This window comes from Rhinolophus hipposideros, assembly GCF_964194185.1.
Source record: "Rhinolophus hipposideros genome assembly, chromosome: 5".
Taxonomy (NCBI): domain Eukaryota; kingdom Metazoa; phylum Chordata; class Mammalia; order Chiroptera; family Rhinolophidae; genus Rhinolophus; species Rhinolophus hipposideros.
Window position 1 is genome coordinate 45,187,421 of NC_138051.1, and position 18,180 is coordinate 45,205,600.

The 18,180-nt window shown below is 40.2% G+C and overlaps 1 protein-coding gene across 3 annotated transcripts in view; it reads left to right on the forward strand.

Annotated features, from left to right (window-relative positions):
• Positions 1-14,255, forward strand: part of SLC27A2 (solute carrier family 27 member 2) — a 36,752-nt gene extending 22,497 nt beyond the window's left edge. Inside the window, exons 5-10 of one of the 3 annotated variants that reach the window (XM_081049840.1) lie at positions 1,751-1,945; positions 6,010-6,100; positions 6,775-6,973; positions 8,474-8,571; positions 12,311-12,441; positions 13,783-14,255. In XM_081049840.1, the coding sequence (XP_080905966.1) occupies positions 1,751-1,945; positions 6,010-6,100; positions 6,775-6,973; positions 8,474-8,571; positions 12,311-12,441; positions 13,783-13,959 (891 nt within the window). In that variant the 3' untranslated portion in view covers positions 13,960-14,255. Of the gene's footprint in view, positions 1-1,750; positions 1,946-6,009; positions 6,101-6,774; positions 6,974-8,473; positions 8,572-12,310; positions 12,442-13,280; positions 13,602-13,782 lie in introns of those variants that run through there. The other 2 variants (XM_081049841.1, XM_081049842.1) reach the window with 2 other exon arrangements.
• The last annotated feature ends 3,925 nt before the right edge of the window (positions 14,256-18,180 follow it).

An 18,180-nucleotide genomic window follows, 5' to 3' on the forward strand; every position in this document is an offset into this window, starting at 1 on the left:
GTAATATTGTGATAGCATGGCACAGTGTCAGATGGTTGCTGGACTTAACATGGTGATCACTTATTTAGGTATATAAATGTGGAACAAATATGGTGTACCACTGAAACTAATATAATACTGTATGTTAGCTATATTTTAATAAAAATCTTTTTTTAAATTTTTTGTTTTACAAAAGGGAATAGATTCCGTGACCTATGGACCTAGGGCGCTGTTTAAGAGAAAAGATACCCCTTCAGTCAGAATGTCTAGGTTCACGCAGGTTCAAAGTGTTTAGGTCACTCTCCTGATAGTCTGATTAAGAACCACTGGCATGAGGCCGCTGGTCTCTCTCTACACATTTCCTCCTCAGAAAGATTGCTCAAGGAGCCCAGTTTTTACCAGTGACCAGTATCTGTCCACCTCTTTGATTAGGATTCACCACTTGAGAGCTTTACCACCTGAGTTTTGACCAAGGAGCTACTTAAAAATTAAATGCATACATGCTGCTCCCCTAGTCACTTGGCTCCCCCCACATGGAAACCAATTCAAGGTTTGTTTTGGTTTGGTTTATAAATGCCTTATCAAATGTCCTCCCCTTATCAGCCTCTCTTCCAACAGTTTTTTCCAATGAGGAAGTTTTATTCCAAAATCACTTCACAGTGATTTCACAGAGCAGGAAATAATATATACTCTTTATAGCATTTGCTTTTTTAAGCAAAGTGCTATTTGATCAAAGCAATTAAAACTTGATGTTTGAGGAGAGTCCTAGTTACCTAGCACTTTTACCCCATTCCATTCAGTTATCTATTAGAGAAAGGTCACAGAGTTACAAAATTTGCAAGTTAAAATTATAGTTATTTATTTACCTGCCTCTCCCACCAGGCTGTGATCTCCTTGGGGACACCAATTGCCTCATTAAGATAAAATATCATTAAAATGTCCGTAGGTTTAGACATATTTGTAGGAGCCACATAAATAGTTGCAGTTCAGTGGAATGCAGCCCAGTCCTAACCCCACCTCTCTTGCTGACACAAGCTCTCCTTTCAGTTTTTACACTCTTTGTGATTTTTATTTATAGCAAAGCATATTCCTCCCAGGCCACCTGAGGCAGCTGGGAGCCAGCTTCCTCCCTCTCTTCCCCTTCCCATCCCACTGGGACAATTTCGTGGTCTGGGGTCAGCTCTATCTGGTCTTGTGACCTCTGGGTCTATCAGTTAAACGAGGGCATGATCAAGGTTCTTTTCTCCAGTCTCCTCAGGCCCTAACATTATTTCTCTTTAATGACTCTGTGGAAAATGATTCTCTCCTTGAACTGTATTCCCAGTTTTCTTCTTCATTTTCAAGTAAAAATCATCCTTTGAGGTTCTTTGAGGTTCACAAACCTTTGCCATGTGACCCCTCCTTTCTGTCAATTCACCGAGATTCACCAGCCCCAACAAGAAAACAATCAACACATTGTTCTAGTTTCAGATTGGATATGGAGTAAATGCTGGCATCACTTAGGTCTGTCCAATTGTCTCACCTTGCCTCGTAAAAATCAAATGGGAAAATCTAAGTCTTCTGGTTATTAAATCAGAGGGCTAACTAACTGTTGGCCCATACTGCATTTGTTGGGGGTGGGGGCAAAGAAGGAGTTAGGCCTGTGGGTAGCAGAAAAGGTGTGCACTAAGGTGAATTTGTAACCAATATAAATATGAAGAAACAGAAAGGCAATTATTAATATGCAAGCATAGTCTCTAGAGTTGTTTCAGTGTGTTCTCCTCCTACACAGAAACCAAACGATCGTGATCACAAAGTGAGAATGGCCTTGGGAAATGGCTTGCGAGGAGATGTGTGGAGAGAATTCATCAAGAGATTTGGGGACATTCACATTTATGAGTTCTATGCTTCCACTGAAGGCAATATCGGCTTTACAAATTATACGAGAAAAATTGGTGCTGTTGGAAGAGTAAACTACCTACAGAGAGTAAGTACATTGAAAAATGAGACCATATGTAGCCAGTTTTCAGAATATAGAGATTTCTGAAAAGCTTTGTCTTGATGATGATATTATCAGATTCATGCAACATCAGAGCCATGGTCTATCCCTACCGAGTTTCCCCGAAAATAAGACTAGCTGGACAATCAGCTCTCATGTGTCTTTTGGAGCAAAAATTAATCTAAGACCTGGTCTTATTTTACTATAATATAAGACCGGGTCTTAATATAATATAATATAATATAATATAATATAATATAATATAATATAATATAATATAATATAATATAATGTAATACCGGGTCTTATATTAATTTTTGCTCCAAAAGATGTATTATTGCTGATTGTCTGGCTAGGTCTTATTTTCGGGAAAACAGGGCATCACCAAAAGAGGTTTTATTCATTCTCTATGACAAGGACCTCAAAAAGATAGGGTGTTCTAATTTAAAAATCTTAATTTCTATGAATAAACAACCGATTGGGCCTTTGCCATCTTCAACTTAGGTGAAGTCTTCCTGATGCTATTTATACTTATAGATGATGAAACACCTGGAAGTTGCCAGGTCCATAAGTTTAACGCAGACTGTGAAATGTGGTATTTCCCTTTCATCATACTGTGGGTCATATACAGGTGCAGGGACTCCCCCCCTGAGTTTTGGATGCAGTTGTCCTGAAGTGGGGCCCAGGTATCAGTGTTTTTTTGAAAGCTCTGCAGCCAGGGTTAAGAAGTATTATCTAGACCTTTGAGAGAACTGGGATGTATCTTTTGAACATTTGTGTTCACCTAATAGCTACACCAGAAAGGTATTTCTTCATTGATATATAATTGACATATATATAACTTCGTATTAGTTTCAGGTATGTAACATGATGTTTGTATATATTGCAAAATGATCACCACAGTAAGTATAGTAAACATCCATCACCTCACAGTTATAATTTTTTTTCTTATGATGAGAACTTTTAAGATCTACTCTCTTAACTTTCGAATATACAATACAGTATTATTAACTATATCCCCATGCTGTACATTACATACCAGGACTTATTATATAACTGGAAGTTTGTACTTTTTCACCACTTTCACCTATTTCACCCTTCCCTCACTCCCCACCTTTGGTAACCACCAATCTGTTCTTTGTATCTATGCATTCGGTTTTTGTTAGATTCCACATATATAAGATATTGTGGTATTTGTCTTTCTCTGTCTAACTTATTTCACTTAGCATAATACCCTCAAGGTCCATCTATGTTGTCACAAAGGCAAGATTTGTTTTCTTTTTATAGCTGAATAATATTCCATCACATATGTACACCACACTTTTTTATTCATCCATCAATGAACACTTAGGTTGCTTCCATGTGAATAATGCTGCGATGAACATGGAGATGCATATGTTTTTTCAAATTAGTGTTTTCATTTCGTTTGGATAAATGCCCCAATTCCTTACCATGTGGAATTGATGGATCACATGATAATTCCATTTTTAATTTTATGAGGAACCTCTATACTGTTTTCCATAGCAGCTGCACTAATTTACATTCCCACCAGCAGTATACAAGGGTTCCCTTTTCTCTACATTCTCGCCAACATTTGCTATTTCTTGTCCTTTTGGTAACAGCCATTCTAACAGATGTGAGGTGGTATCTCACTGTGGTTTTAATTTGCATTTCCCTAATGATTAGTGAGGTTGAACATCGCTTCATGTACCTGTTGGCCATCTGTATGTCTTCTTTGGGAAAATGTCTATTTAGATCCTTTGGCCCATTTTTAAATTGGATTGTTTGGATTTTTGCTATTGAGTTGTATGAGTTATTTATATATTTTGAATATTAACTCCTTATAAGACATATGATTGATATTTCTTATTTTTAAGCCAGCTCACATAGCAGTCTCTTTTCCCTCTTAGTCATTTTACTGCATTGGGGCTCCAATCTCTTTGCCTCTTTTGTGCTTGAGGAGACAGATGACCACGTGCAACATTCCAGGAATATTCAGCAAATGCTGAGCATCCACTGGCTTGAGCAGTCACTGCTGTCTTTATGCCACCCTGCCTGGTCACTAATCAGCCACCCCAGAGCTCCCAAGCAACTGATGTCCCCAGGGAGTGACTGGCAGAGTACAGAGGACAGTGATCCTCGTGCATAAGAGATCTGATTCTAAGATCAAATACCAGCACCATCACATACTAGCTGAGTGAACTTAGACCTCAATTTTATCATCTCTTTTATCATAAAAGAGAAAATATAGAGCCCGGTGCCCAAACTCAGTGTCGATGAAGGAAAAGGATTGTTTAAAGGATTAAATAATTTATGAAAAAGCCATTAGAGGACACAGCCCACTGCCTGTCATATGATAGCCTTGAATAATTGTTAGCTGTAATGATAGTTATCATGTCCATTCCTTATACTCTGGCCTGATCCCTAGGCATTCCCTGGTCCAAGGAACCTCTCTGACAATGACACACACAGGTCCTTCCACTGTACTCCACACCTGTGCCATCCAATATTGTAGCCACTAGCTAGGTGTGGCTATCTAAATTTAAATTACATAAATAAAATTTTTAATTCAGTTCTTCATTCACCCTAGCCACAGTTCAAATGCTCTGTAGCCATATTTAGTGATTATCATGTTAAGCGGTACAGATGTAGAACATTTCCATCATCATAGAAAATTCTACTGGGCAGCACCACTACAGACTGAGAATCCATTTCCTGCACCCCACTGGAACCATTGCAGAGAGAGTTAGCCTTCTCTAGGCAGCTTCAGTCCAACTTGTACTAGCCCAAACCTTGGAGACCCAGGCTAAACGCAGTTCAGAACAAGAGAAGGCACAAAGATAAGTTGAGGCATGGTGCAAGCTCTCTGTGCTTGTTACTACTGACCCGCAAAAAGATAAGTTACATAGTAACTTCTGTTTCAAAACAAACCTGAGGACCTTGGAAGTTGGTGCTGTATATTACTAGTTCTTTGCGTCGTATCCCTTGAATGCCATCTTTGTCAGTTTTTCCAGTTTAAACTATATTTAAAACTATATTTGAAAACTAAAAAAAGGGGAGGAGAAGATGGCATCTGTAATTAATGTGGAAAGTAACATTAGTTACCATCCCAATTTTTTTTTTTACATTCTTGCAAATAAAGAAGATCTACATTTGTTGATTATGAATGCTACTTCATTTCTAATGGTTATGCACTACTATCAAAGCACATGATTGGTTAATTCATATAGACTTGAATATAAATTTGAGATGGACACAGTAATCATGGCTAATAATTACATCAAAATACTATCATATTTGCACCTGTCAATAGAGAAAATAATATACTTATTGCTCTTACTGAATTATATAAATTTTTATGCCATTTAATTATAGTATATATGAAATATGATGGAATTTTAACCATTTTATAGCCATAGACATGAAATAATTATACCATCGAACCTTAAATATATTGGAGAACAAATCCCTGGAAATCTGAAACATCTAATAGTGGCATATTAAAGTTATACAAAATTTTAATAACCCACTTGTGATATGTCCACCAAAAAACATGTATGAAAATGTTCATAACAGCTTTATTTTTTAATAATCCAAAATTAGAAACGATCCCAATGCCCACTAATAGGAAAATAGGTAAATAAATTGTAGAATACTCACACAAGGAAAAATGCATGGCAATAAAAAATAAACCACTGAAACAAACACCAACATGGATTAATGAATATCACAGACATTATGTTGAGTGACAGAAGCAAATACAAAAGCATATATTTGTTTCATGTATTGGAAGTTTAAGAGTAATTGATGGTGATAAAAGTCAGAATGGTGGTTACTTGACAGAAAGGGGCAGGAGGAAATTTCTTAAGGTAATGGAAATGTTTAATATCTTGATCTTGGTCATAGTTACATGGCTGTATGCAAATATAAAATTCACCAAGCTGTACACTTAAGATATGTGTACTTTATATACTTATGCATGCTATGTAACACAATAAAAAAGAAAAAATGTGAAAATACGTGCTAAAAATGATCCATTTTAATTTTACTAGAAAGTCATAAATTATGAGCTGATTAAATATGATGTGGAGAAAGATGAACCTGTCCGAGATGAAAATGGATATTGCATTAAAGTTCCCAAAGGTACAGTGGATTTTTGTTCAATTAACCTGTGATTTTCTTACCTTGACCAAGTTGACTTGACTTGAGAACTAATCTGTCTGTTCTCAAGACAGATTTGACTTGAGAACTAATCTGTCATTGCTAAAATTAACACATGATAAAATTTATCAGAGTGGGGGGAAAAAGAGGTTTATTTTTGTAATCTCAGAAACAGTTACACAAATTCCAAAAGATACTAATTTAACCACTTCATGTAACATAATGATAGTTTGAAACCTAGCTTAACAACTTCTTGATTATGAGGTAAGCATTTTGTGGGAAGGGATATGTAATTATGGTTGCAAAACTATACTTAGTTTTAGGGCGTCTTTACCTTAAAGCTTAAACTACTGTGCATTTGTCTAATTATGTGTATAAAGCATTATTCTGTAAAAGGTTAGCATTTAGAAAACTGCAAATGTGTTACCGTATAAAATAATGTACTGTCTGTGCATGGTGTATATATTTGTGCATCTGATGTATATGGATATACATATATATATATATATATATATATATGTACATATGTATATATATATATATATACAGCCAGCTTGCGCCAATGGGTTGGATAGCATCAGTCTTAAGAGAAGGTTAATAATAAATTTTGCCTACTGCAAGCACATACAATAACAATTTACTTTCTTCTGTCTTAGGTGAAGTCGGACTCCTGGTTTGCAAAATCACACAACTTACACCATTTAGTGGCTATGCTGGAGGAAAGTCTCAGACAGAGAAGAAAAAACTAAGAGATGTCTTTAAGAAAGGAGACCTCTATTTCAACAGTGGAGATCTCTTAATGATTGACCATGAAGATTTCATCTACTTTCACGATAGAGTTGGAGATACATTCCGGTTTGTTTCTCTGAATTATTGAGACCCAAACAAACATGCACAATTTGGCTTACTCCTAAACTGGAATCGCATTCCACTTTGTTTATGGTGCTCCATTTCGTTCTATCTCTTTGGCATGCCAATTCAACCTCCTGTGTTCCCAGGAAAAAGGGAGCAAAACACATGAGGTATCACTCTGCAATACACAGTTAACTTAGCTGAACAATACCAGATGAAAACAAGGCGGAAAACCTGTGCCTGCTTTTTGGTCTAAATAGCTTAGTCCATTCAATTCCTTAGTTACTTATGACTGGTCACTTTTTGGACAGCCAGGGATGTTCACATTGTTTCCAACTATGGGGCTTTTCTTCAGATAAAATCAAATGCAAATTAACGTGGAACTGATTTAGCTGAAGAGGAGGTGATGGGTTCCAAGCCCCACCTGCCCCCGCTCCCTCGCACTCTCCATCCCCAACCAGGTGGTTTCCCACAGAACCCTGGAGTCAACACAGTGAAATTTGAAAGCGATTATAATAGACCATGAAATTAATTCCCAACCACAGCACAGTCCTCCAGCTTCATGACACTCTGACTGAATCAGCTTCCTAACGGCGTAAATTCCCTGAGGCTGGGCCCTGTGTCTGCTTGTTTATCCCCAGCTCATAACACAGTGGCTGACACACATAATTACATTTTGTATGAATGAATGAGGAAGGGATGGAAGTTGTCTGGCTGTAGTAGAAAGAGTGGGCTGTGAAAGAGGAGAACTGAGCTCCCAAGCTCACCTCTGCCCCTGACCAGCTGTGTTACCAAGACGGGTAACCTTTTCTCAACCTCAGTTCCTTCACCCATGAAAAGATGATCCTCAGGGTTCCTTCCATCAGTCATATCCCATGACTTCGATTCCAGATCATTATTTTATGCCACCCTCATATTATTGAAAAGATACTTCCGGGAGATAGAAAGAATTTTTTAATGTAAAACATCAAGAGATTCATGAAGTGAAAAAGTAGCACCTGGTGGGCACTAACATTCAGTCTCCCTGCAAATAAAGAATGATATTTTCTTTCTTATTAAAAGCTTTCTCATTGCCATGAGACCATGAAATACAAGTATGAAATTTTATTAAATAAAAATTCACTAATTGAATTAAATACCAACCAAAGGTAGGAAATGAGCAAAGTGAGAGACCTAAACACAGCAAAAAGTCATTGAGCTTTTGTTTTTGATTTCCAGCACCTTTCTTAGGCCAAGGCTGGACTGTAACATTAGAACAACATTATTCTGTGTATCATATTTCATGTGGCAAGATTGAAATTCCACATTTTATTATTTAGGTCTCTGCTTTTGTCTTTTGCTCCTCAAGCAGGATGCTTCTCCCATGACAAAGTTGGGGAGTTTGGGGGCCAAGATGAGGAATAGAGTACAGCCACTCCACAGAGGTCTGGAGGGACCTACCTGCTCTCTATCATTGCATCCAGAAACCACCAGTGACCTCTGCTAACCTTGCCTTTCTTCCAGGTGGAAAGGGGAAAATGTGGCCACCACTGAAGTTGCTGACGTAGTAGGACTGGTTGATTTTGTCCAAGAAGTGAATGTTTATGGAGTGCATGTGCCAGGTATGCACAAGATATTATAATATAAATCTGCCTAAACCCATACGGTAACTGAACATAATTTGAACCCCAGGGCAAAGTATGTCATCGCTTTCGCCTGCCAGCTGGAGAATCAAACAACTTTTTCAGCCACTTGGGACTAAGAAGCTTATGTCTGGTTTATGTTCCATTATAAATCAGCCAAGTTAATACATCTGAACCTGGCTTTCCTCTGTGGTTCAGCTCCCCAGCTGGGCTCTCTCTCAGGCAAGCCAAATCTCTCCACGATGTAAGGTCCCATGCTGCATTTGGCACTCCTCAAGAAAAAATGTCACGCTGGATAACTGGGAAGTGGTATGCAAGACACAAATGAGAGCAAGTGCAGTGGCTAAGAGAAAAAATTGGGAAGGACCTGATTTTGTCCAGACTCTTCTTTGAAAGCAGTTCCCTGACCCCAGTCCACCCCACTGAGTTACAGAATCATGACACAGAGTGATGACATGATCTACAGAAGCCTTCTTCTCTAGATCTGTTTCTGCCAGCAGGGTGGGAAGTAGCGAGGTCTGATTTTAGGTCCTGGCTCCAATACCTGCTGGCTGTTTGACTTCAGGAAAATCACTAACATTAGGAATAATACCAGCCCTGCAGTTAAGATTGACAAGAGACCTAACTCATTTCAATTACATAAATAGTAAACATATATTTACCAGACATATACATACAAATTGTCATAAGAAGAAATCATTTTAATTATTAATGTCATAGAGGATTAAAACCTCCAAGTCACTATCCAAATATAAGTGCTAGGGGCATTAGTATCCCCCAGAATTCAGTATTTGAGATCCTCGCTTACATTCAAAAGCAAAGTCCAAAGTTCCTTTCTCCTGAGCTGTGAGGGTTTCACATGACCTTATGCTGTCCTTTTATTTTTTAAAGAATATTCAAGACTTTCTCTTGCCTTTTCCCCTCCAACCCTGTGATAACGACACGATGGGAAGTGTAGTCACATCTTGGGTCCCAGAGGGGGAGGGTGCAGAATACCTCTCATGTTGGATCGCAGGCTGAATTAACAGAAGGCTGAATTAACCAGCCCGTGTCGTGGTTATCAGCCATCACACCACGCTGAGCTCCCACAGACCCCACCTGGAATATTGCACGCAGTTTTAAATGCTGAATTTTAAAAAGATAACAACACAAACAAATGTGGGAAATGGAATGGAAGGACCTAATCCAGGGCTCTTCAAAGTGGAGTCTTTGAACTGGCAGCAGCAGCACCCTCACCCAGGAATTTACTAAAAATGCAATTACTCAAGCCCACCCCAGACCTGAATCAGACTCTCTGGGGTGAGGCCAAGGGAGCTGTGTTTTAACAAACCCTCCAGTGATTTTTAAAAACATTGAAATGTGATTTGGGGGTGATGAAAATGTTCTAGAACTAGGTACTAGTGGTAGTTGCACAACCTTGTGAATGCACTAAAAGCCACTGAACTGTACACTTTAAAATGGTTAAAATGATGAATTGTATGTTTTACCACAATTAAAAAGAAATACACTAACGGCTGAGGAACACTGAAACCTAGTGGTTCCAAAAATCTGGCCAGTCCTCCGAACCATCTGGGAAACGTTTTACACCCCTATCTAATGGATCAGAACCTCTGGGGTTTGAGAGTCAGAATCTTCATGCTTCCTTTTAATTCCCAAATGAGTTTAATGACTAGTAATGTTTAGGAGCCATTGATACAGAACGAAGACAGAACAAGGAGTGAGTGTATTCATGTTGCTCCAACGAGCACAACAACAACCAATGTGTTGAAAGGACCAGGGAGCAAATTTGAGCCTGAGAACTACCCCGTAACAAGAGGAAACACCAGTAGAATAGACTACCTAATGTCCCTCTAACTGGAGTGTGTAAGAAGGCAGATGTCCACGTGGGATGCTGTGGGAATTCTTGCAGCAGTGGAAGCTTAGATACGAACTCTAGAGATCAGAGACTCTGAAGTCTTTCCCAGCTTACAGATTCTATGCTTCTCACAGGGCCTTCACATATCGCAGCTTTGGACCAGAAGGGAACCAGGTTTGGGCTTTTCTAGGTGTCACACCAAAACGACTCTTAGGACTTTTATTATTAGCAGAAATTTCTGCAGTGATAAAAGCATTCTATATCTACATTGTCTAGTATGATATCCAACAGCCCCCACATGACTGTTGAGCAACTGCAATGTGGCTGGTGCAACTGAGGAACTGAATTTTTAATTTTAATTATAATTAATTTTAATAGCCACATGTGATAAGTAGCTATTGTATTGGACAGAGCAGTTCTAGAGAACCCCTGGCCATAATTGCTGCAGACTGGAACCTTCTCCCTGGAGCTGAACTAGCCCTAAACCAGCCTCGAGGAGTCAGGGCAGGGACCTGAGACCCAACAAGCCCATTCACCTCTCTGTGGGGCATTGCCTCTGCCAGAGCAAGAAGAAATGAGCCACTCAACACTAAAGATTTCTGTTGCATCAGCCTCTGTCTTAATTCTAAAAGGAGATTAGTGAAGACATTGTGATTCCTGAGATAGGTGCCTGCTAGAGAGCTACTGGGACCCCTAGAGAAAGAAGGTCTCGTGCCCTCCTTGCCCCCCTCAGATAAAAATATGAATCGATTGAGGGAGTATTTCCTTTCCTTTAATTTTTCCTCTTGTTTTCTGTGTCCTTTAGCGCTGTAGGTAAACACACAATCACCATGGGAGAGATTCTGAAAGCTGCAGCCCAGGTGACAGAAGGGCGGCTCCTTCCCCCTCTCAGATTACTTCTAAGTAGTTCAGGGAAGTAGACCTGGGCTCCCACTGGGTTTACTGGATCGGGTAAAAGATAGATTAATACCCAATTACCACTGTCTTCACAAGAAAACAATGGTAGTAGTTCTAAACACCTCTCCACTTACTGCCCAGCCTGACAGGGAACAAAGAACTGTTAGGATTTGTTTTCTCTGTTGGAGAGTTCAATCCTGGGGACTAAAGAGCGTCAGTGGGAGGGCACAAAACAGCTCACCTTTACACCTTGCCTTCACCCTCCTGTCCCGCAGTTTCTCCGAAATGCAGAGAGGCAAAGCTATTAGGAACCTTGATTAAATAAATAAGTCTCAAAGGTGTTTGTGCCTAGAAGCCAACAAACCTGACATTGCAATCTGAAGAACACGCTGAACTCAATTATTCATGACAGTGGAGCAAGGACTTTTCACTGGAGTCAAAAAAAAAAAAAAAAAAGAGAGAGAGAGAGAAAGAAATGTATTTAGCCACCAGTTTGATCTGTTTCTCTCTCAGGTGTTTTTATCTAGGCTGCTAAGAAGGATGATGATTACAAGCACAGGATATGGAGCCAGGCTGCCTCAACTCAGTTTCTAACCCTGCCTAGTATTTGCTGCAGGAACTTGACCAAGTCTCTTACTGTCTTTAAGCCTCAGTTTATTCATCTGCAAAATGGAGATAACATTTGTACCTTTTCATAAGGTGGTTATGAGGGTTAAATGAGATGGTCCATAAGACCTGATATGTAATAAAGATTCAATCAATGTGTAGCCACTGTTATTAGTAGTAATATTAGTATCATTTTCACTTTCGAATAATTTCAACATGTATTTGAAATAAAAATTCCAACTATCCAAAAGAAACCCACGGCCTAATGTTGTCTCAGTCCACTGTTCTTTGAACTAGCAAAGCATTATAAATAAAATAAACAGCTACAACACATCTAATTTTTTCTCATTTTATTTCTAGGTCATGAGGGTCGAATTGGCATGGCCTCGATCAAGATGAAGGAAGACCATGAATTTGATGGAAAGAAAGTTTTTAAGCATGTTGCAGATTACCTGCCCAGTTATGCAAGACCCCGGTTTCTAAGAATACAGGTGAGATTCCTTGTTACCAAGTTCAATTATCTGCTCTTGAAGACCCCTGTCTTAAGGAGCAATTCCCCTTCTACCATGATGACAACACTGGCCAAATTTTCCCTACCTTCTCCAGGAAGTTCAGCAATGAAGCAGAAATATCAGAAAATGCAGCTAGCAGAAACCAAATCCTAATCCCTTCCTCCCTAAAAATGACCGGCCAGTTCATTCAACAACAGTATTAGCAAATAACTCAGAAAGTCTGTGTTTGGTGAGGTATGATAGACGCTTAAAATAAAAATGCTCACATCCTCCTATTTCTTTCCAGTTTTAAAGAACGGAAAAATCCACTGAAATTCTTCAGCTTTCTATAGGGTGAAATTTAATTGGACATCATTTGCCAGTTGGAACTACCAAAGATTTAGCTATCATCACTAGAGGGATTCTTTTTTTCTTTCTCAAAAATGAACCCCTTAGTTAATTTAACACTCTCACTTTTAGACTTTGAACTCTATGATTCTGCAGCTGAAAACCTGAGCAATGTTAGATTACCAGATATTGCTGCAGCAATAGGGTTATTTAGGTTTATGTTCATAAAGCACTGACATTTGCTTTCAGTGACATGGCTGAGAGACATGAAAATTGAAATATCCTCAGATCATCACCTATTAACTGAAGAAAAAACAAATCTTCAGTCTAACAGAGAAGCAGGCTGAAAAAACAGAGTTGTCTGTGTGTAGATGGATCCCCTTAACCCCACCCTACCATTAATCAGGATATTCCAGAAACTCCTGAAGCTCACAAAGCAACAGACTCCTCTGCTTGGTATTTCACTGTCCTCCACCCCTCACTCCCCACAGGTGATCCTAAAGTTTAAGGGAATGAAAAGTACCTCCACAAAGGGCCCCCTAGTGGAGCTTCAGAAAACAGGATGTAATCTGTATGCATAATGTGAGTGGGCGTCATCCAATCAGTTGAAGGCCCAACTAGAACAAAAGACTGACTTCCCCCAAGCAAGAGGGAATTCTGGAGCAGACTGCCTTTCAACTTGAACCACAACATCCACTCTCCCCTCTACCCCCAAGTCTCCAGCCTCCTGACTCACCCTGCGGACTTTGGACTTGACAGACTCCATAGTTGTGTGAGCCAATTCCTTAAAATAAATCTCATATATATATATATATATATACACATCAAAAAAAAAAACCAACAAAGAAAACCTCACTTTCACAACTCTCAAAGAATCCAGAGGCACAAGGATGTGATGGGTTGCAATTCCCATGCCCCACCTCCACCCCTTGCCCTGCACCCTAACCTATTTGCAAAACACTACGACAATGTGGATTGTTTGATGTTTTCCAGGACACCATTGAGATCACTGGAACTTTTAAACACCGCAAAGTGACCCTTGTGGAGGAGGGCTTTAACCCTGCCGTCATCAAAGACGCCTTGTATTTCTTGGATGACAAAGCAGAAATGTATGTGCCTATGACTGAGGACATTTACAACGCCATAAATAGTGAAACTCTGAAACTCTGAATATGCCCAGGATGATAACTCATAATCTTCCCAGAAATAAACTTAATGGGCCTACTACAGCCACATAATATAATCCAACTTTAATTTGATTGAAGATTGTGAGGTGCACGTTTTATGCATTCCAATAAGAGAAGACTTTTTGAAATCACACCTGAACCTTTGTAAGTGAAGAGATTTAGAGATAATTGTTTTGCAGTTTGCACCTACTGTTTGTGTTTGTAAACTAACCTTGTTAGATTAAAGGCGTTCCTTTTTTTAATATATAATAAAATAGATGAACGCCAATATTTGAGATGACACTGTCTCTTTCCTTACTTTATTTTAAATGCAAACCCTGAGCCTGACAGCTTCATTAGTAACTTTTCACAGGTGTCCCATTCATAATGATAATGACATTCTAGGTAAACTATGGCAAGGAAAAATATTGGGAGGTGAGGGGGGTGGGTCATCAATGAACAGCCCAGTGGAAATCCAGCTCCAGTGTAAAGCCAACTCTCCCCGCCGAGTAGCATCTTGGCCACTGTCTAAAACAGTACTATCTAAAAGGTGAGATTGCCATCTATAGTTCTTAAAGGACCCTAAGTAATAGCATTTTCTACATAAAAGGTATTCAGTAGATATTTGTTAGCGATATAAAGCATTGCAAACTCAAGTGTCTTCAGGATTCACATTGGAAATGTGGATGAGAGAAGCAGGTCACCAATGAATGTGGCCAACTTGAGGACAGCCACTACTTAGCTGTGTAGGCAGATTATTGTCGTGTGGGACTTCAGCTCAGGCACTTCTGGGATCTTGTGGTGATTCAGAAAACAGAAACCCAGATATTTATGTGACTCGTCCAATTTTTAATATGTGAAGTCTCAAACATTTTTAAATGTATATGCACCACAAAATGCATCTGTGGACCAGATAAACGTCAGCTCTCCAGTTAGTGCCCCGCAGTCCCATGTGCTCCTCAGACCGGAGCTGGTTTCACACCACAGCCCATGTCCTGCCAGAGCCAGCCTCCTGCTAGAGAGAGCCCGTTCCAGGACCCAAGGCCCTTAGACATGGCGCAGGAGGGTTTGGGAACGTTGAGCAACTTTGTCAGACAGGCTTTTCTCCTTACACCTAGCTGCCTCCCTGCCCGAGTAGAACTCCCTAACCTCTGCAGGTGTCAGTTGCAGGTTTGTGGCGGCCCTCGAGGCAGCATGTTCTTTCCTAGAGCTTGTCCTGGGCCTCTGGACCACCACGGTCACCGAGTCCCCATACAAGAAGTGTAATTCAAGTTCACCCCAGCCTCTCTAAAAGAAGTGGCGTTTCCTTCCCCAGAGGGCATCTTCAGATGTCCAGGGGCTGGCAAGGAGCCCCAATTCTCCCCCAATTTAGTCCCCATGAGGACGCAGGCAAACATATCCAGGGATCCTCAATGACATACTAGAGGTATCACCCCCATTCCCAACACATTACTAGAAATATTTTTTGAACTCTCTTCACTCTCTTAGGTGATCCCTAAAAGGGCTCCTGACAGAATCCCTGCCGCCGCTCATTATGCACAATAAATGTTTCCTGAGTACGTAATATGCATCAGGGACTTGAGGATAGCCAAAGGAAAATTCTGGATATCCCTGAAACTTTAGGAATGTTGCCAATAGCTTAGAATGATTGTTGCCTGTGGGTCAGCACTTGGGAATTTTTGCAAAATTCTAAGTAACTTTCCTTTCGCTTTATCAATTTCCCAGTGAGAAGTTGAACCCAAGTGTTGGGAGATAGCATGACCTTTGTTTTTGAGAGTATCATGTTGTGCAATTGTGTTGCTTGGAATCTTGTTAAAGTGAATCCGGGGGTAAACAGAGGTTACGTTAAAGCACTGACATCATTCTGTGTCACAGGAGCATTTTTGGATGAAAGGTCAGCCCTTACACCTTTAGCCAGAATATTAGGTTCCAGTGACCAGAGCCTTTTGGGACGTAACCACCTTTGACTCACATTTTAGACTTTCTAGTTAGAAACAGAAACTCTCCCTCCCAGCCTGATCTCCCTCAGCCCCCAAACCTTTGTGATTCTGGCCAGATGGATAGAATCACCAGCTCAATATCCTTAATTGTATGTATGTATACAAAATTAAGCCATTATCTGTGACAGATAATCAACTTTAAAGACCGGTTTTTCTCTTCTAAAAGAGCCAGAAATTGTGTCCATAGAATCTGTACAAATCACCATTTAAAAATACAAATGGACATTTTTAGAAACATAAGCTGATATCCATGGAAATAATTCAACAGGTCTCCAATTTCAAATTATTGTTTGGAAACATATAATCAGTGCATAGATAGGATGCTACAGGCACCAAAATGGTTTGAGGATAAAACTAGAAAATGTCAGCATCTGAAATGGAAGCTAGTGAGAATCCATACAAAAATGGAGGTTAACCAAGTGCAGTGACGTACCAGATGGTTTGTTAAGGTGTTGCTGGTGCATACATCCACTCTATACTTGCTCTTAGCCAAATGGCCAAGAAGCGATCATACATTCACTCTGCAAGCATTTAGTGTGTCCCTGCCTGTTATGGCCCAAGAAATGAGCTTAGCACTAGTGTGATGCCGTTTTCCAAGTCTCCATCTAGGAAGGCAGGTCAGACGTTCAAGGAAGGCTGACTGGAAAGACCCCTAGAGAAAAGGTCTTCTCCTTGTGTTTTAATTTCTCAACAGTAATTATTTTGTCATTACAGTTGGTGGGGCTGCATGAAGTGTGTAAAGAGGCAGCTAACAAGAAGATGGTGTCACTTAACATCACCCCAGCACTGTTTAAGGGGAGGAGGGCTGACTGGCCCACATAGGTCTTCTGTCAGTGTGGCTGCTACCTCCCCGAGAGCAGATGCCACGTTGTGGTAGGTGTATATAGCTGAGGGTCCATTTCATGACTATCGTCAATTTCCCTTTGCACAGATGTCATGCGTTTATAAAGCTGTAAGTTCCAAGAGGGCAGAGATTTTGTTTATCTTGCTCATCATTATATCCCCGTGCCTGGCACATCGTAGACAATAATTATTTGTTGCTTTTCCATCAAGCAACCCTGATAAACATCTGGTTCCCCATGTCAACTTTTCTACGGAGTAGGGGGAGAAGCAGAGAGAATGAGCTAAACAAATGACCTGAGTCTTCTAGTTCACGTAGAGTGGTGATTCTCAGACTTGAACCTTGAGAATCACCTGAAGTCTTGTTACAACACAGACTGCTGTGACCCATTCTCCAGAGTTAGAATTGGAATTTGCCTTTCTAACAAATCCTGGGTGTTGTAAATGCTATTGTTCAGGAGCCACAATTTGGGAACCACTGACAGAGCAAAAGCATCCTGAGTTACATATCGCGTGTGCTTAGTGTAATTCGATTCCTCAGAGCTCCATGATCCTTTATGAAGTGAGTTTCAGAGCTTAGATCTGGAGTGACTCCAAGTGCAGGCCCCAGGAAAGCCCAGCATAAGGCAGCACTTTGTACCCTTAGGCCTGCAAGTGTTCTTGAAAATTCACATTAACAGCACATATCTATTTACTAGATATACACATACATATTATTTGCTATAAGAAAACTAAAAGCAATCCCACAGAGTGTCTAGTCAAACCTCTTTATGTGATAAAAGAGGAAACTGAATCCTGGAAGGTTCGGTACATGCCCAAAGTCACACAACTCATTGGCATCACTAAGCTCCCAGCAGCACTTATAGGAAGAGACACATCTTCAGAGACTAGTGGTTCTCAGAGTGTGTTCCCAGCAGCAGCTTGTAAGATATGCAGATTATCAGGCGCTGCCCCAGACCTACTGAATCAGAATCTGGGAGTGGGCCCAGCAATCCAGGTTCTAACAAGCCCTCCTGGTGGTTCTGATGGAGGCTCAATTTGAGAAGCACCAGCTCAGAACAGTGCTTCTGAAGGTTTAATGTGCAGGAAAAGCTCCTGGGGATGCCAGTACCTGAGGTTCTCACACCCCTCTTTAAGCAGCAAGCGACTGGAGAGCAGCAGTTCCCAAATATTGATGCACATCAGAATTCCTGGGGGAGCTGTCAAAAATACCAAAGCCCAGGCCCACCCCATCCCACTTAGATCAAGACTTTTCTAGGAGTGGGAGCCAGGCATCTGTATTTTTTTTAAAAAAGACTTCTAAATGATTCTATTATGCAGCAAAGTTCAGGGACCACTGATAGACAAGGTCAAAGCATTAAACTCTTGACAAAGACTCTCCTTGA